The sequence below is a fragment of the Ambystoma mexicanum genome, chromosome 11 (genome assembly GCF_040938575.1).
Source record: "Ambystoma mexicanum isolate Mex_15411 chromosome 11, UKY_AmexF1_1, whole genome shotgun sequence".
Lineage (NCBI taxonomy): Eukaryota > Metazoa > Chordata > Amphibia > Caudata > Ambystomatidae > Ambystoma > Ambystoma mexicanum.
Window position 1 is genome coordinate 1,200,099,944 of NC_090934.1, and position 22,394 is coordinate 1,200,122,337.

Genomic DNA, 22,394 nt, shown 5'->3' on the forward strand with positions numbered 1-22,394 from the left:
GATGAATTAGCTTGTTTTTACGATCATGCATGTTAAAGATTACACGCACATCCTGAAGGATATTTGGACTTGAGTAGATAAACTATATGAGTAATGACCATTTGCAATGTCCGGCCTTTGTAAAATGTCACCGCAAGGGCTGGAATAACAGCCAAAAGTGTTTTGGAAGGAAACTGTATGTCAGGAAGTGCCTGGGCTTCGCGCCAGTCATAAGACTCAATGTAAACGTTTTCCTATAAAAAGCCTGCTCACTGTAATGTTAGTAGCTCACTCTAGATAGCATCCCTATGGTGTATCTTGCAGTCAGCCCTTCCGCGGAAGTTTTGCATTGCAATAAATGATTGTTGAACTCACTTACTAGTGTGTTTATTGATGGAGACCTCCGCCTGGTGAATTTTATCATTGACTGTATGAAAATAGTCAATGTCCACATTTAAATTAACAATTTTCCTTACTGTAATAACATTACATGGGCACATTATTTTCTAAATGACAAGTTTTATAAAACAAATAAATCACATACAAAAGAAAGTATGTGGCTGTGTGCATTGTGATAATATATAATCTAAGAATTCAATTTTGGTTAATATTTTAAAAAAATAACTTCTACATAATTGCATTTATAGAAAAGAAATGAGGATTAGAAAATAAATATTTAATTATGAACATAGCAATGGTATACATATTTTAGTATTCTTTTGAAAATAAATTATTAATTTTTATTCCATTATAAGAGATTACCTTCCAAAGTTCATAAATACTTCTTTGTAATAATGTACGTATGTATTTCCAAGTGTATACCGTGTGTTACATTTAAAGAAATCATGGTAGAATACATTGTACCGTGTATGTATGACATATGTACATATGTTTTTGAAATATCACACCTGTTTTTAATAATATAATTAATCAAACCAGAGAAGTCAGCAATGTCATGCATGATGTAACTACTGACGCAATCAGTGATGCCATCAGTGACATATGTGATGCCATTCACTGTGCAACAGGGAGCGCATAGTCATGGTGCAGTTGCTCAAAATGCGATTGCCGAATTTCAGGGATTTTTTTGCGATAAATCTGATCACCTTAACTCTTAACCAGGTTTTTTTTCACTGAAATTCAAAAGGTTTGTTGCTATGCATTTTTCACGTTAAATCAGATCACTTTAACTCTCTCCTAACTAACCTTTTTTCACTGAATTTCAAGGATTTTGTTAGACTATAGTTGTTTCGGGACCCACTAGCCATGGTCTTCACCGTAGCCACTGTACATGTTGCACCAATAGGTTTCTTCGGGTCCACTGGCCATTGCCTTCGGCCGTCGACACCGTACATGTTGCACTAAAAGATTTCTTTGGGGCCCACTAGCCATAGACAGTGGCCACAGCCTTTGCCCGTGAACTGTACATGTTGTACCAATACTTTTTTTTTTTTAGCCCACTAGCCATGTCCTTGGGCACAGAGATCCATTACCCCCTGCCTAGGAGAAGTGATGACTACAGGTGTAAAATTACTTTTTTCTCCACTCTTCCCATTCCCACGGGATTCCCCTGATAATGGCAACAAACTACACATACAGCGCACTGAACCACCCACGCCGCAGGGCTTCGCCAGTTCCCCCTCCACCCCCGATAATGATTGAAAATCCCAAATGATTCCCTGTCCTCACAGGCACTCACCAAGTGCCCCTCTCCTGCTTTAAAATCCCAAACGCTTCCCTGTCCTCACAGGCACTCACAAAGTGCCCCCTCCTCTTTCCATGGTCATTCCACTCCCCATCAATAGTTTTTATTCCTCCTGGCCATTACCTCGTATCACGGTTTGGTTTGTGCAATACATTTTGTTCTCAGAGGCAGACTTGATTAAATGCAAATGCTGTATTTCAGGGGTTTTGTTGCATTCAATCTGATCACCTTAACTCTCTCTTAAATGCTTAATCACAGAATTTCAAGAGTGTTGCTAGTTTTCTCAGGATCCACTAGCCATGGCCTAGAGCTGTGGCCACTGCACACATTCTACCAATAGTTTTCTTTTGGGCCCACTAGCCATGGCCGAACATGTTGTATACTTTCTTGAAGTCTCAGTAGCTATGGCCTCCGGCCATGGCCTCGGTGCATATTGCACCAATATCTTTCTTTTGGGCCCATTAGTCATGGCCACTGACCATGTCAAACCATTACCTTGTTACCAAACACCCATTGCGCCCTGCCCAGTAGATGTAGGCACCGCAAATGTTAAACCTTTTTTTTTTCTAACTCTTTACCCAACAATAATTTCACAGTAATCATTTCCAATAACAGAAATTCCTGCGGTACAGTAGTGGTTCACAGATTCCCACAATAAAAAAAAGGTTTCCCTGTCCTCACAGGCACTCAACATCTGTCCTCCTTCTTTGTCAGGACCCGTAACTCCACTCAATTGCTTTTTCCCTCCCCAACCCTTTCCCATTACCCGCTACCACTCATCGCTTCGTGTGACGCACATTTGTTTCTGAGCACGTCTTGCAGCGTTGCTGCTGTAATCTCGTGAGATTCCTGCGGTCTTCCCCTGAAACCAAAAATATTCTACTTTTAACTGGCTCCCAACCCACCGCCAAATCCCCAACTTCACATGGTGTTGTCTTTCCCACTCCCAACCTCTAGCCTTATGGCATTGCTATTGCCATTGCTATAGCATCCAGATAAGGTTGTGAATGATAGCATGCCCACACTTGGACAGATTTCTAGACGCTAACCTGCGCCGCATCTGGATGGGACTGTGAATGTTGGCTTGCCCACACCCAGATAGATAGAGTTCTAGACATTGGTCTGCGCCGCATCCAGATAGAGTTGTGGGGGTCGACGGATGCCACACTTGGACAGAACTGTGAATGTTAGCATGCTAAAGGTCTCTTACTGAATATATATATATTTTTTTTAATTTTATTTAATGTGATTTAGTTTACATAATAAACTTTACCCATAATGTACAAAATATAAACATATACCATATTATCCAAAGAACACAGTATACAAAAGAAAAGAATAAAGGAAAGGGAAAGAAGAAAAACAACAAAACAAAAAAAATCTTTATTTCCCATATCACTAAATAGAAACCTACTCAGTATCCACCCTACATCTATCTTAGCACAGGTGAGCAATAAACACTTAAAATGTACAATTTAAAATCTCTCAACACAATAAAAGGTTTCCTTTAAGTCCTTTAGCGGTAAACATCACTCCTTGTGTTCTAATTGATTATGTAATCTTACATTAATTCGCGAAGAATAAAGCAGCTTATCAGAGGTGATTTTCTAATGTCTCCTGGTGAGCTTAAGGCAAGCGCTTTTATTAATTATACCACCAATTGCTTATAGTGATATGCCCAGTTTGGCTTCCATCTTCAACCAGATATTATACAGGGCAGTAAGCAAACGGACACTACTAGTGTTAGTACAGTATAGCCAGAAAGACATTTGCCCTATTGCTTCCCGGTTGTGCACATAACTGCCAATGTAATATTTAATTTTACTGGCCATTGTATGGCATTCGGTCAGTAGATGCTTAGCTGTCTCAGGTATAACCTGATCACAAACAGAACCGTTGTTCCATAGGGATCTTATCCATAGTCCCCGTCATCATCTTAGTAGGGAGCTGCTCCATTCTAAATAACAGAATGGAGTGTCTGAGCCTTTTATATGGACATAGGTTCAGATATTCCTGCGGCTTCTTAAAAGAGTAGAACCTATACTGTACAAATGGTTATTTGTTTAACCTATACTTTAACCTATATTTATTTATACAGGCATACACACACACACTACACCAAGAAAATTATGGTGTGTTTAAAAAGGCTTGAAAAACCCTTTCACCTGAAATGTGAAATTAAGGTAGTCCATTTGAGCCAAGTCCACAACGCCACCTACCAGCCATTGCTGGAAGTTCACCTCCAGTTCTAAGCCACATAAGCAAGGCAAAGCGAGTACGCAAATTAGCCCAAATTCAAACCCTTTTGTCCAGGAAATGGTCTTTGACTTAGAAGGCAGTGCTACCTTTACACATAGTTTAATCAACCCAAGACAGACATTTAGCAAGGCTGTCAGGTCAACGCCATACCCGTTTAACCATTATTACGGATGCAAAATGTCTTTCTTGGGTTAAGTTATGTATAAAGTAGTCCTGCCCTTTAAGATAAAAACAATTTCCTGGAGAAAAGGGTTTGAATTTGGGCTAATTTGCATACTCACAATGCCTTGCTGGTTTGGAACTGCAGGCAAACTTTTAGCAATGGCTGCTAGGTGGCGCTCTGGAGTGCGGGACTTGGCTCAAATGGATCAACTTACATATAGTGTGCCTAGTATATGTCACTTTTCTACACCCTCAAACTGGTTCACCACTTGTTCTAATCTTTTTACCATCTGTAACTGTGTTATTGTAAGTAATTTGTGATTGAAAGTGACAGCTTTGTTCTTGAAATAAATACAAAGTATTTTTAGTATGTGTGTCACAGAGGGGAACAAAGCTGCACTGTATCAGGCTGATATCACTTGGGCGCAGAGCAATGTAATTGCATCATTGCTAGAATTTGTATGTTATGCTTTTATTTCGCCAACCTATTTACTTCCCTGGATTTCAAAGGAACACCGACCAAGACTGGATTGGTGGGAGTGGATGGGGCTCACAGCTGGGCAATGAAAGATCAGGGGTCTGCTCTAATGCGATTGGATGTGCTGGACCAGTAGAGCGGCATTGGCTGATCATCAGAGATCTAAATATTCACTTCACCAAGTCATGTTCAAGAGCAGAAATATAATTTAAGATCTACTCATGTGCCACCGGCAGGACTCTTCATAGACTTATTTGCACTCCAAGCCCACTGGTCGCAATACACAAGTAGTCCTCCTAGATCACAATCTGCCCTATGTGACGTTTTTAGTCTATTCAGAAATTGTCCTTATAGAGAAAATGTTGACATCCATGCTCTGGTTCTAAAACAGATTAATTCAACAAAATGCTCTAAAAAAATCCATCAATCGTGCATTCAAAAAAGAGCATTGTATACTCTTATACACAGAGAAAATCTTTTGGTACTGACGAGGTGGAAATCAAGTCAGGAATTATGCCATCCGGTAATCCATTTGTATGAATTTGGATTATTGTTCAGTCATATCTGCAATTTTTTGAACCACCTATGTTTTGCCGCCAAGAGAAGCTTAAATATCAGACCACAGTTTACATGAGCACTCAGAAAACCTAGCCCTAAACATACTGGGCTCGAAGCTATTCAAAAAGACATTGCCCGTGTGGACAATATACTTAACGTTCCTATATAAAAACAGATGAGCTCTTTGCAACAGATCATCCAAATACGATTGATGTACAACCACACCAATTGCTTAACATGAAAAACCTCATTTAGGCTACACAATATTTATGTCAGAAGCTGTATATTGGTAAGCCAGCACATACTGCATGAGTGACCATTCTTCACGCATAAGAGGTCAAGTAAAAGGTGCACCACCTGGCACCACTATTCACAGCATGGCCATACAGATGGGACAACTACTATGGTGGATCGTTAATAAAAGGAACTAAGTTACATTGGAAAATTGCAAGAACAAAAAATATGCCTAAAGCCAGCAAAAGGTGGACACTCCATCCAAATATACTTAAAAAAGAGCTAAATGTTAAAAAGGTATTTGTACCGCGCACCGTCACCAACAGAGTTGGTCCCCAGGCGCCCTGGCGGATCTGCAAGGGAGAAGGTGGGATGAGTTAGTAGGGTGAAGAGGGAGTAGGATAGTGCGAGGCGTGGTGTTCTGTTTCCAGCTTCATCACAGTATACACCATGCGCTGAGCTTTGGTGCGAGTATCGGAGCAATGTCAGTCCTCGTGTGCTGTTGGTGCGGTTTATGTGTTATTGCGGTGTGGTGAAGTGAGTGCAGCTTGCGGTGCGAGAGGTGGTTGTGTTAGTTTTGCGAGTGAGCTAAATATGCAGGAAATGTGAGTTTTTTTTGTTTAGTGGGTTATATGTTATGCAGCTGATCATCACAGTGTGGCTGAATGCCTTGATTTTGTGAGTCCTGCATGGTGAGAAACAGCTAGGTTTGCGAGTCCCGTTAGTTCAATGCAACCCTGAAGCACAGCTAGATTAGTGGGTCCGTCCTGTATAGGGAGAAGGGGCCTGCGCCTGACAGAAATTTAAGTTTTTTAGTGCGATGCGCTCCCTATTCTATTCTAATCAACTCTGTATAATGTTGTAATTCTAATGAACTAAGTATAGTGGGGTTGGGTGTCTATTCTCGTCCTTGGGTGTCGGAGCAGGAGTTGTAGTCTCCTCTTACCATACTGTATGTGTCTGCCGGAACTTTGGATGTGGTACAGGCTGGAAAGCTATGGATGAGTCGTCTAAGTGCTTTCGCCTTGGTCCGAGTACGCGTTCAGTCTTTAGCGACCTCCTTTGGTGGCTATTTCTCATAATGTCTTATGGTTTGTCATGGGGTCCATTCCTTGGGTTCTGTTTGTGTCCGTTTTTTTTGGTAGCGACCGAGATCTGTACCTTTATTCATTGTTTTTTAGTGGTGTGGGTATTCTTGTATGTCGGTGCCCATAAATTAGAAAGTGCCTATTAATTAGACAACAGCGAATGTTTTCTTTGAAATGACATCACACGATTCTTCCATGGAACACTAAAGATGTTGATCTTTTATAAAAGGTTCCATTAAAAATAACATGCAAGATGTTAGTTAGTAAATTAATCAAAGATCACATATCGAGTTGTATGATTATTTGTTTAATGTTTACCCGTCAAGATGACATTGATGTTAAAATGGCGATGCTCCTCTTAAGGAGGACCTAATCCTCTTAAGTCACAAACCTAATACAACATTTCTGAAACTACAATAGGGGGATGATTTATTCAAGATGGCTGAAATAGATGAACCATAGAAGACTGAAATAATGAGTCGATACAAGGTTGATTATAAAAGATGGCTATAAAATATTTTAAAAAACACTGCAAAAGACAAAAAAAAATTATAAACTATGGAAAGGAAGTTTACGTACAAGCTAGGTCTAGCAAAACATACAGCCAATTCTAGACTGCATTGATGAAAATATTTTTTGTTGAAAAATCATGTTTTTTTAGACCTAGAGAAAGGCATTTTCAACTCAGTATGGAAAAACGAATAATTTCTTTCATTACTGTTTTTATGTGACTGTTTTATTGTGTATAGGCACGCTATAAATAAAATAGATCGTATTCTTTACTGAGGAAAAAAATGAATTATTGTCACAATTTATCTACAGTGAGTGATGGATGAGCAAAGAAAAATGCTCCCGTTTGGATACAAATTAAACAAAAAATAGGAAAAGCTGTTTTTAATAACATTCCAAAAGCAATAGTGGAATTATTGGAGATTGTTTAAAAGCTTTAGAGGGACTGTGAGGAGAATTATTAATAGCAGCATGCCGTGGTAGGGATAACTAATTTACTAAACATTATTTAGTGGTAGTGCTGGAGTAAGAGATCAAACAACAAATAGGGCCATCCTCAATGGGCACTGATGCTCTTCTATCAGATGGTATACAAATGATTCAACTGCTAAAATTATACATAATAGAAGCTTATTTTTGACTATGTGAATGTGCATTTCATTTTCAATAAAGAAATATCAGAGTTGAAATCCGACATTCATTATTTCTAAATACCCCCGATTCAATGAATTCACACGATTGCAAAACATCAGTGGAACATTGAAATAATAAATGCTGGGACTTTGTGCATTACTTCGTTTCCAATAAACAAATGTCAAGGTTCCAGCATTCTTTTTTCAATGTTAATGTAATGCAATAGTCTGAATTAATTGAATCTGGTGCATTTGGAAACAATTAGTGCTTGATAAACACTCCGATATTTTTGTATTGGAAAAAGAAATAATGCACAGTCACATAGTCAACAATAATCGTCTATTATGCATAATTTCCCATCATGATGGCAACATGTGTTTAGAGATAAAAAATAAAAAAAAGAACCGGGCAATTTAACAGGCAGGCAGTCCTATAACGATACCTATAATGGTAAAGGTAATCTTCCTCTTTTGATGATTTTAGCTTGTACATTAATAATCCTGTTTGATAAATTATAAATGTATTTCTATCATTATTAATTTGAACTTGAATTCTGTTGAATTAATGCTTCCTTTTCTCTGCAGCATGGATGTAAAAATATTCATGTGCATCATTTATTTTCAAATAAATGCATAAGCAACAAATGTGATTGTTCCTATCCAGCAATGATCATTTCAATGTGCCCCTAATTTGATTAAATCAATAGATTACCACGGAGCACAATTTGCCTATATTTTTGCAGTTTAATGTATTCATGTCTATAGGGTATTGAGCAAACAGTAGAGTACCATCTGATATAAGAACAACAGACATTCCATAAGCTGAATACAGAAGATATAAATAGTCTTCACCTAAATTAACTTTTTGTACTTTAAAGTATAAATGCATACATAATGCAGTGTTAAAGATGTAATACTGTCATATGAATTTTTACTTTTTACTATCCTTTGTCATGGAGCCAAGCACAATAAAAAACAGATAATTTCCGCAATCAAACCATGTAACCATTTGAATAACAAATGAAATAGGAGTTCTTAGACTATGTAATGGAGAAAAAGTAACGCAATACCTTCACGTGGTATCGGCCATGTGAGATTCCAACCTGACCGGGGTCAAGGAAATCTTAGGGACAGTTCTCCATAGGCTACTCTGGCATATTATGTCCAAACATTCCTCTTGTCGTCTAGATGGAAGTATGCCAAAGGTACCCTAGCAATTGTGAAAGATCCTCCATGTGTTAAACACATGTAAACATGACACTTTAACAAAGAACATTAATATTCAGTGACAATATATAAAGTCAAACGAATATTTCACTTGATGGATATAATCACCCTAAATACAAATAGGCAAATGACATATTCAGAATAAAATGATTGTCTTATACTGTAGCAGTATCATTGGTTTATGGGTTTTGCACAGTTATGCTGCTCAAGCAGCCCAGTAGTGTACTCACAACCTTATACATAATGTAAGCATAACGTAAGCTGAGATTCTGACTTGAGAGGTGTCAGCTGAAGGAGACCACCACATGACGTTCATCTGCACTCAGTTGAAACTACCTTTTTTTGCATACATAAGATTAATGTATGTGTGTTTAAATTAATGTCAACTCAATAAGAATAGCACAACATATAATCCACAGCATCCGCTATAAAACATCATGCCAAACACGAAATATTAAAATACAACAGAAAAACATCTTTACAATCTCAATTAATTAAAATGTGTGGATCAGCCGTTTACCTACAATTGGCTTGATAAGAGTGCATATTACAATACACGATCTTTTGAAAAATACAATCTACAAAAATCACAACCCCCCACAGCCCCTCATCCATATTAAGCCTTCATGAATACAGATTGGCAATGCCAGACATGTGCAAGGTCATTTGAGACAAACTACAACTGAGTTTTCAATCAGCTTGCAGAATTCATCTGTCTTTAACACGTTTGTAGTATAATTATTCAGACAGATCTTCCAATGGTCTACTGCCTATGTCTTTGTAACATGGACATAAAAACAACGTGTCGCACTGTCTCCCTTGCCCGTTTACACCCACAGTTCAAGTATGTGGCAGTCCGATTCCATCTTTTCAAGACAGCCGCTACATTGGTTGTGTTATACTGTTGTCTAACATGCATGCATTTAGGAAATCACAGCTTGGTGCTTCTTAGTGTAGGGGTTACCATGCTCTACAACTAGTGTTAAAAGTAAATTAACTTTTTCAAAATGTCTCCTAGTTTTCTTTTGTTTTTAAACAACAGGTAGACAGGTTATGTACTGCAGTAATCATCTCTATCATCGGATTCAGCAGTGGTGGTTACATTGGTATCCAGGCATTGCATCAAATACATAGTATTGAATGCAAAAGCATTGGAAGAAAAGGCATCGCAAAAATGCATTCTATTTGTAGGTAAAGGTTTTTCTTTCTACTATGATGGGTTTTAAGGGGTAAAAAAAAAAAAAAAAAGGGTTGGGGGGGACCCCCCATTAAAAAAAATGCATGTTTCTGATGCTTTTTTTTTCCAATGCTTTTGCTTTGGATGCAATCACTAGGAACCATTCACATTACATGTTCACATTCATAATTACATTTATGCATTTCTACGGTATTCGCAGAAAGGTCCCCAAATGTTCTACGGCCTGTTTGTTGCGGTTACTGATATTATGTATTCCTCATCCCTTTCATTTACATACGTTAAGTCTCTGATCCATTCCTCACATGATAGTGCCACTCTAGACGTCCATTTCAGTAAAATACATTTTTTGCAGATAATACAGTCCATATTAAACAGTCTACGTGCCTTTGTGAACACTGTCACCCAGCAGATATTTTAGTGCTAAGAGCACAGGAGGAACACCCGTCATCACATGCAACGCCCCCGCAACTTCCCGCCAAAACTGTACCACCGTCGGGCAATTCCAGATCACATGAATCGAGTCAGACACTTCCCCGCTGCTTTCATATACGTATTCGCTACTCCTGGGGAAAAACAATTGAAACCTTTGCTGGTGTGCAGTGCAATCCATTCAACACTTTGAACTGTATAAACTATAGGCGTGCATTAAGTGATACCTCCTTTGATAGAAGGCAGCACCTTCGCCATTTAGTTTCATCAATGCTCATGTCTAGGTCTCTCTTCCATTTAGCTTTTGCTGTGTTTCGTTGTACCTGGCCGGTCTGTACCGTCTTATACAGTCTCGACACCTGTCTCCTTAGAACCTCACCAGACGTTATAGTGTCTATACAGTCACATGATTCTGGTTCCTGTAGGAATGATGACCATCTCCGACGTGCGGTTGCCCTCATTCGGTAGTACTGTAGCAGTCTGATGGGGCTAATCTCCAGTTTAGCAGTAAATTCCTCCTGCGTTAGAAACCCCTCCCCCCCTGGATATAGATCCCCCAGTGGCATTACCTTTCCGGGATCCCAGGATGCTTGTATGGCAGAGTCGTACGTTGGGGGGAGCCCCGGACAGTTGCAAGAAGGGATCTTGCTACTACAAGGTGTTATTCCCAGGTGCTTAAATATTTGGGCCCATGCATTTACTGTTATGTGCACCGGGTCGAACGAACGGGTCTCGACGTATCGGTCTTCCAGAATGACTGTTTTAAGATCTGTTGGGAGCTGCTCCATATCACTCCAATGCTTGGTGCAGTGGACCAGGGACTGGGGTGTACCAATGACCCACGTATTGTGCCTGGCCCACTATATAGCATAATTCGAAATCCGAAGCGGCTAGGCCCCCTTGGTCGTAGGACTGTCAACGCCTCCCACTCATACGGTGCACTCCGCGTACCCAAACCAATCTCACTGCCATGGAGCAGAGCCTTGTAAAAAAAACTGCTGTCCCGGCCATATCGGGATAGTATTGAAATAATACAGTAGTTTGGGTACCAACACCATTTTTTAGCAGGGATATCCTACCTTATAGGGACATGGGGAACCTTGCCCATAACTCTAGTTTTACTGGCAGTGTGAAGGTATTTGTCGTAATTCCCTTGGTACCGTGTCCATTGCATACAGGATACCTTCACCCCCAGGTATTTGAAACTAGTTAAGGCCCATCTAAAGCTCATTATGTCACCTGGGTTGACAGTATTCTCAGTAAGCGCAAACAACTCGGACTTACCAGTATTGATCTTATACCCCAGAGTGTCTTGTGAACCTAGTTACCTCCTCCATTACCGGTTTGATATTCTCTGCAGGGTTCCGTAAATACAACAATGTATCATCGGCATATAAAGAGATGACATGGGGGGGTCCCGCTATATGTATTCCCCTGGGTTCATGACGTTCCTGCATCAGGCAGCGAGTGACTCGAGTGTGAGTGCGAACAGTAGGGGGGGAGGGGGAATCCCTGTTGTGTACCACGTGCCAGAGCGAATATCTTGGATACGACCCCATTGGTTCAAACCCTGGCTGTCGGATTGGTACATAATAGCCTCACATAACTGATGAAGTGGTCCCCCAACCCAAAGTGTTGAAGAACACGGAACAGCAAATTCAATGATACAGAGTCGTAAGCTTTTTCAGCATCAAGAGACACTGCTAGTGTCTGCACCTGGCAACTAATTTGTGGAATAATACAGAAGAGGCATCGCAGATAAAGGGCTGTGGATCGTGTAGGAATAAAGTCTGACTGATCTGGATGCACCAGATATGACATTTATGAAAGGAGCCTATTTGCTAACACCTTGGCAAAAACTCAACAGCAATGATTAGCAATAACGGGCGATAAGAAGCCATATTGCCCAGGGGTCTGTCTGATTTCAACAATACTGTGATAATTGCTTCCAACAGCATAGTAATCCCAGAGCCCAAGTACGCGCAGAGCCAGGGTCCCGCTACAGGTCTTATATAGCTCTATTCCCAGGCCGTCGGACACCGGACCCTTGCCGGAGGCCAGTGAGGTGATTGTTTTAGCTATTTCTCAGTTGTTATGGGTGCATTGAGTGCCTCAAAAGCCTCTGTAGGGGGAGACGGGAAGGTAACCTCTCCAATGTAGTTAACCTCCACTTCTGTACAGGTATCCCCATTGGCATATAGTGCTGCATAATAATTAAAGAATAATTCAAGAATATCCCATTAATCGCCTCTGTGGCTGTCAGAAAATGCCACGTTGCCCCTTCGATGCAGGCGATAAGCTGCGAACCCCGCTCCCCCTCAACACTCCTGCCATATCTACGGGCTTGGGAAGGTTTAGCCATGCAACGTACCTCCTGATACGGTAGTTCCTGGAACCTCAACAAGTTCCCCTTAATTACCCCTAGCAGTGCTTTGTTGCCCGATCTGCTAGGTTCATTTTCAAATTCCACCCCCCAACCCCCCAATTCCTGTCTGATATTTTTCAGAGTCCCAGTCATAGTCAAGGTCATTGCCCCACGTTACCACACCTTGAACGTTTCCCATATTGTGGCGTACCGCGGTACAGAACCCTCAATGTCAAAAGAACCCTTCTATTTTTTCCTGCAAGGATGTCACAAAAGCTGTGACCAACAGAGCCGCCTGCGGCATCCTCCACACGGGGCAGAGTCTCGGCAAGTCACCCAACACCAAGAACATCACCACTGGCGAGTGGTCTATTAACAGAACTCCCCCCTCCCCCCACACCTCTAAAGTCCCCTTTCCCGCTGCTATGCTCATTCCAATAACCCTTTCCCGATCCACCTCTTTCACAGCACCTCCCTACTGGTGGCCGCCCTTCCCTCCCTCATCATCATCATCATCCCAAACTTGATGATGCGACCCAATAGCTCCAATGAAAATCTCATGGGGAACATTGTAAACAGCAAAAACAACCCTTCCGTATGGTAGCCAGGCGACGCCCACCCGGCTCTTCCTTAACATTAGATCCACGTGCCATTACTTCCTTTACATATCAAGAATATCTGTCGGATTCCTGGGTATGTGGGGTACCATTTCAGTCTCCCGGATCGCCTAGCATGTCCTCCTCACCAGGACCAGTGCTACGAACATTCTGACGCTCACGCTGTGGAAGAGGAATCGAAGCCTCCATGTATGCGATAGCATCTGATAGATTCTTCAAGTGCGTCCATCCCCCATGCTGTATTCACAGTTTTGCCGGAAACATAAGGGCGTATGGGACTTTCCTGACCCCAAGTAGCCACTTCACTGGATCGAATAATCGGCGTTGTATCTGGACCCCAGACTGCAAAGTCTGGGTAAATATGCACATCACTAGCTTCATAACGGAGTGTACCTTGTTCTCTGGCTAACCTCAAGGCCAGGTCTCCGTGTCTATAATTGAGCATTCTCGCATCGATTGTGCGGGGGGGAGGCGATCCGGGCTTGGGGAACGGAGTGAGAGTGCAATGAGCACATTCCACCAAAAAATGTTGAGAGAAAGTATCTGTCCCAAATAGGGTCTGAAGCAGTCTTTTAACTAATTGTTCCAAAGGGCCTTTGCTCGCCGCTTTCGGCACTACCAACTATTCACACATTATTGCACCGTGAGCGTGACTCAAGGTCATCTCATTTACTCCAGACTTTTGATAGTTCTGACTGTAGATGGGCTATGGCCTGGTCATGTTGGCATATCCCATCTTCCACATCCCCAATCCTGGTCTCTGCCTCATCGATACGACTGCTTTCTTTTTCCAACTTGGATTTCAGCAAGCCTATTGTCGGCACAATATCGTCCAGTTTGACATTAACTGGCTATAAAGCCATTCTGCATGGCAGCCAATTCAGTGATCTTCGCAGCTATCGGCGGGTAGTATTCCGGGGCTATCGCTTCGCTCCTGGTGCATGGACCTCGGGGTCCTTGACTAGTTTTTAGTGAAGGAATCCATATGGCCCGCTTCTTCCCTGCACCCTTTGTCATGCCTCCTCCTGATGTTTGAGATCTGTGGTATAGTGATGCCGATTCCAGCCGCAAAATTTGTCTATTTAGGCTTCTGATGGTCCCCATGAGTCAGCGCCGACCAGGGCTACAGGGAAAGTGGGTTCCCTAGCGGAAGGTCCCAGTTAACAACTGCCATTCATGGTCACTTGTTAGTACCCCAGGGTGCTCGACAGTGCTTGTTCTATGAGTCCAACAGTCCAGGAGGGGACAAGTTTGTATGTCTTCGCCCACCACGAAGAGTCTCCTACTGTGAAGGGTGAGCTCAGGGTTCACAGTCCGACCCCTGCCTCCGGGGGTCCCAGCACGACACCCCCCAATGTCAGGTGGCAAGCCCAGAATAGTCGCCAAGCAGGCCGCTGTCACTGTAGGCCCCCGGATGAAAGGAGGTCCTGGATTATGCCGATGCACTGGCCCTCTCTTACTACTCCTGCTTACTCACAGCCCCAGCGGGGCCGTGTCTCCAGGTCAGCCGCTCCCCCCACTCCAGGTGGCGGCCGCATGGTTTAATGTCAGCCCCCAGGCCCAGCCCCACAGCGCTGGTGTCACCACGTACACAACGGTCCGGATTCACAATGGCCCCATGCAGGAATTCTTGAATTCTTGTCTTTTTTCACAGCATAAACACAAAGGCAAACAAAATCCACCAAAGGCTGTAATTCTCCTCTTTATAATCCTCTTGTTGCTACAATATCTTTTTTTGCTGTATAATTTAAACCACGCTGATTCAGAAGTTATGAAGAACAAAGATTTAGGCAGGATCTGGGTGCACTCCTCACCCCCTCCTGTTGGCCTCTTCTGGCAGCAGAGACCACCCTGGCAGCCTCCAGCGATCTCAACTTGTTTTTATCAGTGAGTTTCAGATGGCAACCGGGCCCCGCACTGACCCAAGCCGCAGAGAGTCGTCTGAACGCAGGTGGGGGAGGGGTGTGCCAGCCACCACCACCTACCAGCGCAGGAGGGGCCAGACCGACCTCTCCTGGTCCGGACCTCCTTCCGGGCATCCAAGCAGACTCCAAACAGCTCTGCAGTCCTCCAGAGTCTGAAGTCGCTGGCTGCTCACCCCTTTGACACCGGCTTGTGTCTCTGCCCCGCCATAAATAACTCTATGGGATGAAACAGCAGCACCTCCCACACACAGAGTGTTGCCCCATTGGTCACCAGATCTGTATTGGGTTACTGCCACAGAGAGATTTTGGCGCCTGCTTCTCGTCAGCCCTCACAGCACTGGTGTAGATTCACCGGGCGTCCGGGGTCAGACTGAGGTGTCTGCCGGACGGAGTCCTACAAACACCTCTGGTCCGCTGCAATGCCACCAATCCGCTGATGTTCGAACAGTGTGTGCTCACAGCCCTCTGGTGGTATTGCCTCTGTTCCCAACATGTTTTAGCAGCACATGGAAGGAGTTTTGCTGAATCGGGATGCTGCCAGGGCGAGAGCTCTGACTCAGGCCGACTCAAGCTGCTTCAGTCTCGGGAGGATAGCTCAACGGCAACACGCTCGCCTTGGAAGCAAGACGACACTGAGCCACACAGGTTCGATCCGCGGGTCCGCGCTTAGAAATCTCTAAGTATTAAGTGCATTATAAATAACCTATCATATCATTACACCTTGCCGCTCAACAGCACCCACAAAATGTCTCCTAGGTTTGAGTATTACTGGGATGCTGTACTCTGCATGTTGAAAAACTGTTGTATGGAAAGTATAGGGAGTGTAAACATCTTAAAAAGATGTTGCAAATAAAAGGACTAAATGAAAATTCAACCTCTCACGCCCCATGGAAAAAGTCTGTGTGCAAGTCAGCAGACACATGCTGGTCGTTACCCATCCCCATAAGCATGGCCGCACAAATGTTGAAAGAAAAGGGATTTGACAAGGAGATATGCTTGTCATCTTGAGCCAATACCACCGCTCTTCCATATGGTCAGATGGTTCAGTGACAGTACCATTTTTGTGGAAGAGGGAGGGTACAGGAGGACTTCCACTGCTGCCAGGTTTTGGAGCGTGGACCTAAACAGAATTCTCTTCTAATGTCTTGAAACAGCCAAATGCGATTGGGAGGCATAAAAGTTCTCAAGCAGAACTGTGATCATCCCGTAGACAGATCCGGAATGGCCATGCACGACAAAACCCACAAAAAGCTACAGACAGACACATGATCAACATAAAAGAGAGGGGTACTGCCTCTCACCTCTTATTAGAAAATATTAGGTAGATCAGACTCCCAAAATACTGCTATTCTAAAATTAATAGTGTTGCTAAAAATTCAGGAAGGGCAAGGAAAAGTGTGTCCAAGGTAGAACAACTAGACACAACAAGAGGTAAAGTTCTACGTGATTTCGTACTCACAGAAAGTAAGTAGACATATTGGCCATTTTTCTTTCAAATTCATGGTTTTAACATACATAACACCTGCATCTCCCCATAGTCCTAAAAGTAACTCCTGGCCCAATATCCTGTTTCTCATGGGCTCAAGAAAAATATTGCTGGCATAGCTTTTGTGCCTGTGGCACTCGGCCCTACTAGAGTCTACCTGCTTTGACAGCAGACCTCGCTCAGCCCAGAGCACTCCCTCTAGCTTGCAGTCGTTTCCATATGCTCATGACTCACCACACTTTCTGGACGCTAAACTCTACTGATGTTCATCCATGCACATGTGTAGTCTGCCAGTGGCCCTAACGACAGCTAGTAGCCCTGTTAGACACTTAAGATTGACTGGCAAGTGTCCCCACGATTGAGACCCTGGCTACCTTTACTTGCAGCAAGGAATGCACTGGATACGCTATTGGTTTTTGTATGGCAACATAAAATGCTTCCAAACTCCTGTGCCCAGTTCTCCAGATAAAATGTGTTTAGTGGGAGTATTTTACCCCCTATTTTTTTAAAGTTGGGAGAAAATTGATTTTTAGGGAGTAAAAAATGTTAGTCCAATTAATTAACAATGAAAGTATTTTACAAGTGAGTAAAACTAGGTTTTCACTGAAAAGCAGAAATGTTTGTGCAATATTTCTTTCTTTGAATCTAGTTATTCAGGCACATTAAAAGATACCGGTTTGCTTCTTCCAATCAGGCAGTTAAATAGTAGTTTGTTTCTGTTGTACTACGTGTACTTCTAGTTCACACATATCCATGAAGCTGTGAGTGTGAAAGCAGAGGCGCAAGATTCTACATGTCTTTTTTCTATTTGTTGTTGAGAGTATTTGTACTTTCAATTTTATGGGGGGTATTTGCCAATTTATAGAGGCTCTGTGTGATTTTAACGAATATATAAAGACATTCTGAATTTTTGCCAAAACAAAAACAAAAAAAATATAATTTTTGGGGGGGGAAATAGGGTGCCCCACAAATCCCTCGTTTCTCCATGTTTAAAACCCCAGCCCAACCCTTTCCGCACAAGATCTAACCCTTTACTCCACCCCTATTTATTATTATTTTTTTTGTTCTGTATTTTTTCGTTGTTTCTCATTGGTTTAAATGCCATTCTTTATTTTATATTCATTAAAATAACTGGATACCTTTTTAGAGAGTATAAGTGGCCGATACACCCCTTATCTGTAGGGCTGCCTTTGCCCCATGAAACGCGATCCTTTGAACACCTCTGAATCACATTAAAATATATATTTTTGTCTTTTGTTCAGAACATAGAAGCTACTCACACACTGTTTTATATCACCTGCCAGAAGGGTACATATCCACCAAACTGCTTCCCACAGGGAGACAATTTCTTAGCCGACAGACTTTAGATATAGATTGGTACTATAAAAAAAGGTCATCTTCCTCTATATTCAATGTTCTGTGTATCTTCTAGGGTAGGAAACAGTCTTCATACTACATTGCCCTTAAGAATTAGCTCTATTGTTCATTTACACCTGCATGATATAATATATAATCATTCTAATCGCTATCAATTTTTACAGTCCCATAACAATAATTTCTACCCGCCAATGACAGAAGTTCTTAGAATGCATTCAAGGAACAAAACATGTTGGCATGTGAACGCTCACTGATGTCTAGCTATACCCAAACTGCCAAATATCAGAACTGGAATCACATTTGTATTGCTACATCAAGTTGTTTAAATTGCAAAGCGGCAAGCTCATTAAGACATACGCATAGGCGACCCCATTTATCATCAGACAATCAGGACTTGTTTAATTTTAATATGTCTACAAGTTTTTGTAGAAGTACCTATGAAGGAATGTTAGTCACATTTGGATTGAAATCTGTGTTTTTACACTTTAAGATACAAAAAATGTTTATAAAAGGTTTTTGTAGTAAACGTACAACACTGGAAATATTCTTGCATAATCTTTTGTGACATTGCAAGAGGAGTAATATATAACTGTAGGTTGTACATTGAACATAGGGAAGATGACTTTCTGTAGTATTTTAATATGATTTCGGTGACGTCATCTTCCTCTGCACTCCTTGACATACCATAGGAGTTTTTTAAAAAAACTAAAATAAACTGTTGAAGCTGTAGAATTTTATTTGTTTGTACAGTGCATCGCACACTGAGCTACATCAGGTAGAGCTCCCAATCTGGGCACATAGGGAGACTAAAGCACATGGAGAAACAAGCATTGGCAATGCTAACAGTTTTGGCTTTTGTGCAGATACAGGAAGTAGATTTGCCAGGCATTGCCGTAATGGTACTGACTGGCCTGTAATGGTAGTAGCTCATAAATGGTGCACTTTGACATATGATAACAGTGCCTGGCAAATGCCTAACTAATACCTATAAAAAAGCTGTTGGCTTTGCTAATGCTTGTTTTAACAGGCCTTCAGTGAAGGGCACGCCCCCTGCTTATAAATCAAGTGTCTAAAGGCAGACCTGGTTTAGACATTTTGATTCCACCAGTAGCATGTATAGCACTAATTAAACCATTAGCCCTCAGAAGACTCCTTGGAAAAGACCCGCACTTTGAGTGCTAGGTTTGATTTTAAGGTTAGCTAAAATTAGCTCAAAGAGATGCCAGGATGGTGTGTTTTAGGTGGGGAGGGGCAGGAAGTGGGTGGGCATGTCCAATGGGATTAGCATGGCCATGGGGAGTCAATGAGGGGGTAAAAAATCAAACACCTCCTACAAGTGTTGTGTCCCTCATATGCCATCTCTCCCCCGCTGTACTCCAAAGTTTTAGTTTTGGCTTACAAGTTCTGCAAAAGCACCACCGTACAGCCAAAACTAAAAACGTGGGCTGTGATAGGAGATCACCTGTATGGTATAGTCTGCTGTACGATTTAATACAATAAGGTCAAGTGCTAACGTCAGGACTTAAACCCAAACCTACTGGTTCCACCTAGATCACATCTCCATAGTATTGGATGAAAAGATATTCCAGCCATAAGGCAAAGAATTCTAAAAAGGCAGTAGTAAGTGGAACAACGTGTAAAATTGGCCCTAGGGTTATGAGTAATTCTTGATAAATTGTGCAAAAACAGTCAGGGTTTGACTGCTGCTCCATTAGGGCTGTACGAGTACTGCAGAAGAAACAGAATTATAAGCTTTCTGATAGGATAAATCAATTTGAAAAACTGATAGTGCTTTCTGATATGTCGTCTTGTGGAGTATGCTTACACAGAAAGCCATTAGAGCATAAAGAGATTTTTAAAGGTTTTATATTTCAGCTATGACATCAGGTGGGAGAATATGCAAGTCATATTCCACTGTCGTGACCTCAAAGATGTTTTTAAGAAGAACGTCCATGCACATAACGTGTTCCCAAATCTCTAAGCTAGGTTGTCTGTGGGCTTCCAGGGAGATAATTGCCTCACTGTTCTAGAAACTTAACTCCTATTCACGACAGGTGAGGTAGTCTTTTTTTCTATTGAAGCAACAAGCTGCGGGTAAACTATAAACTTGCTGCTGCTGGAGTTGGAGATCTTTCATATACCGCGAACATATGTGATCACTTTAAATTGTTTGCCTCGTATTGCTAGTTTGGTTGCTTTCAGCCTGCTCTTTCAGGCCTTAAACACTTCTCAAGTAAACTACATTATGTTGAGGATTATCCACTCCAAAATAACCTCAGCTGTCCAATGTTCAGATGTACACAATCCAAATTGTTCCCCTTTTTCACTCATTAGGAGTTATGCAATGAAAACAATTGGGGCTGGAGAAAGAGAGGGAGTGCCACATGCGATTCTCGAGACAGTAACGTGACGAATGACTACTTTTTTACTTTTTCCGCAACCTTATTCTTGCTGTTGTGAACGTTTTTTTAATTTATTTTTTATCTCCAAGCCGTCCCTCTGAATGTCAACATGTTATCAAGAAGTCCCTAAAATTAACATCAGTTCTATCTCGCACACACAAACGAAGTGGGGCGTTCTTCAAATCTGCACTGCATGAACCAATTTGGATTTTTAGTGATAGACACAGCCATAGAGAAAATGAATACCCAAAATTGCCCAGGGTGTCTCCAAAAATGTTCTGGCACTAAGTAAAGAAGAACTTTTAAAACCCTAACATTAGATATCGCATGAGTAGAACATTTAAAAAACGGATTTTTGTTGTCAACGGTGGGAAAGGTTAAAGAATGAAAAGACGTCACTCGGCAAAAATCTTAAAATAGTATATTTTTCCAAAGTGTCATTGAACATACTGAATGTATGTTCTCGTTTTAAAATGCAATATGTTCTACAATTACGTTTTTAAACACAAAGTGTTGAACTGACACTGTCCCCTCCAAAGCCTGAAAAAAAGTAGCTGTTAATATTAAAGTCGGTTTGAAATGTGTACGATTAAATTACCTGTTCCTCATCCGGGGTCAGCTGGGCAGCCATGCCGCCAACCGCACCTTCTCCTGCCGCCACACTCTCCACTTGAGTCCGGGGATGCAAACTGGGCCTTCACCTACTCCGCTATTCAGAAAAAAAAAAATAGAAACGACTCCTCTTTTCTTCCAACAGTAGCTGCTTTAATCTTCGTTGCTGCAAACTGGGCACCCAAAAATAATGTGACGCATTTGAGAAACAGTTTACTTTTAAAAAGCGCTACAAGGCTTCGGAAATGGGCGTGAAAGTAAGCGAAGAACATCTGGAAATTTTATATCTTTTAAAAAAAAGAAAACAAAAGTCCATCGCGCTATATTCAGGAGTCTTATGTGCCTTTATTGCAGGGGACGCTTGTATTGCCCCTTCCCACCTAAAGGAAACTGTCCAAAACGAACATAGGAAAAATCAAGGCAGTCTTTGCTGAGAACAGTATTTCCATGAAAGCTGACAATTTCCAGTTAGCAGTTCACTACGTGGGATCCATGCCTGTTCCCGATCTACAAACAGGGATGGTGGTCGAGCAAAATAAAACCATACAAGAACGTTTTCTGCTTCCTGTATAGTAGTCTAGAACAGGCGCAGATGAAAAGCTCCACCGAACTGCCCTTTCTTGGAAAGCAACAGAGCTGCATCAGCAGAGACTAGAGTCTACAAACTGCTGCTGCAGTCGCCACCTACTTCTTCTTCCTCCTCCTCCTTCCTGCCTTCTTCCTCCTCCCTCGTCATCCTTCCCCCACTCAACCTCTGACCAGACTCCAGCTGCAGCTCCTCCATTAAGAAACAGAGAGACGAGAGTGTACTTTCCATTCACAAAAAATGCAGCGCAGCATTGCGAGGGGAGGGGGAGGCTGCATGAAAGAGGGGGGGGGGGGGGGATTTAGGCAAAGAACAGGCGAGACTCCCATTCACAAACCAGGCACAAGCAGCGATCAAAAGGGCCAGCTATTTACAAAGGTATCCGGCTCAACGCAGAGTAGCATAAACGATTATGTCAAATTTTTCAAGCACCTCCTATGCTTTTGCAACCAGAGAACAACACGACTTTGCAACAATGATGTGTTGATTTTTCTGATTTGTAATACTTTTGTGTCAATGATTTGTGGGGCATACTAAAAGCATAGCTCTCAACTTTTTGCAACTT

At 41.9% G+C, this 22,394-nt stretch overlaps 1 protein-coding gene across 2 annotated transcripts in view; it reads right to left on the reverse strand.

The window, feature by feature from the left end:
* PTPN9 (protein tyrosine phosphatase non-receptor type 9) overlaps nt 1-21,988 on the reverse strand; it is an 808,671-nt gene extending 786,683 nt beyond the window's left edge. Inside the window, exon 1 of one of the 2 annotated variants that reach the window (XM_069624559.1) lies at nt 21,230-21,988. Coding sequence is in view for 1 of the 2 variants with exons in the window: in XM_069624558.1 (XP_069480659.1) it covers nt 21,230-21,262 (33 nt within the window). In the remaining variant the exon portion in view is untranslated. The remainder of the gene's footprint in view (nt 1-21,229) is intronic. The other variant, XM_069624558.1, reaches the window with a different exon arrangement.
* Between the last annotated feature and the right edge of the window lie 406 nt (nt 21,989-22,394).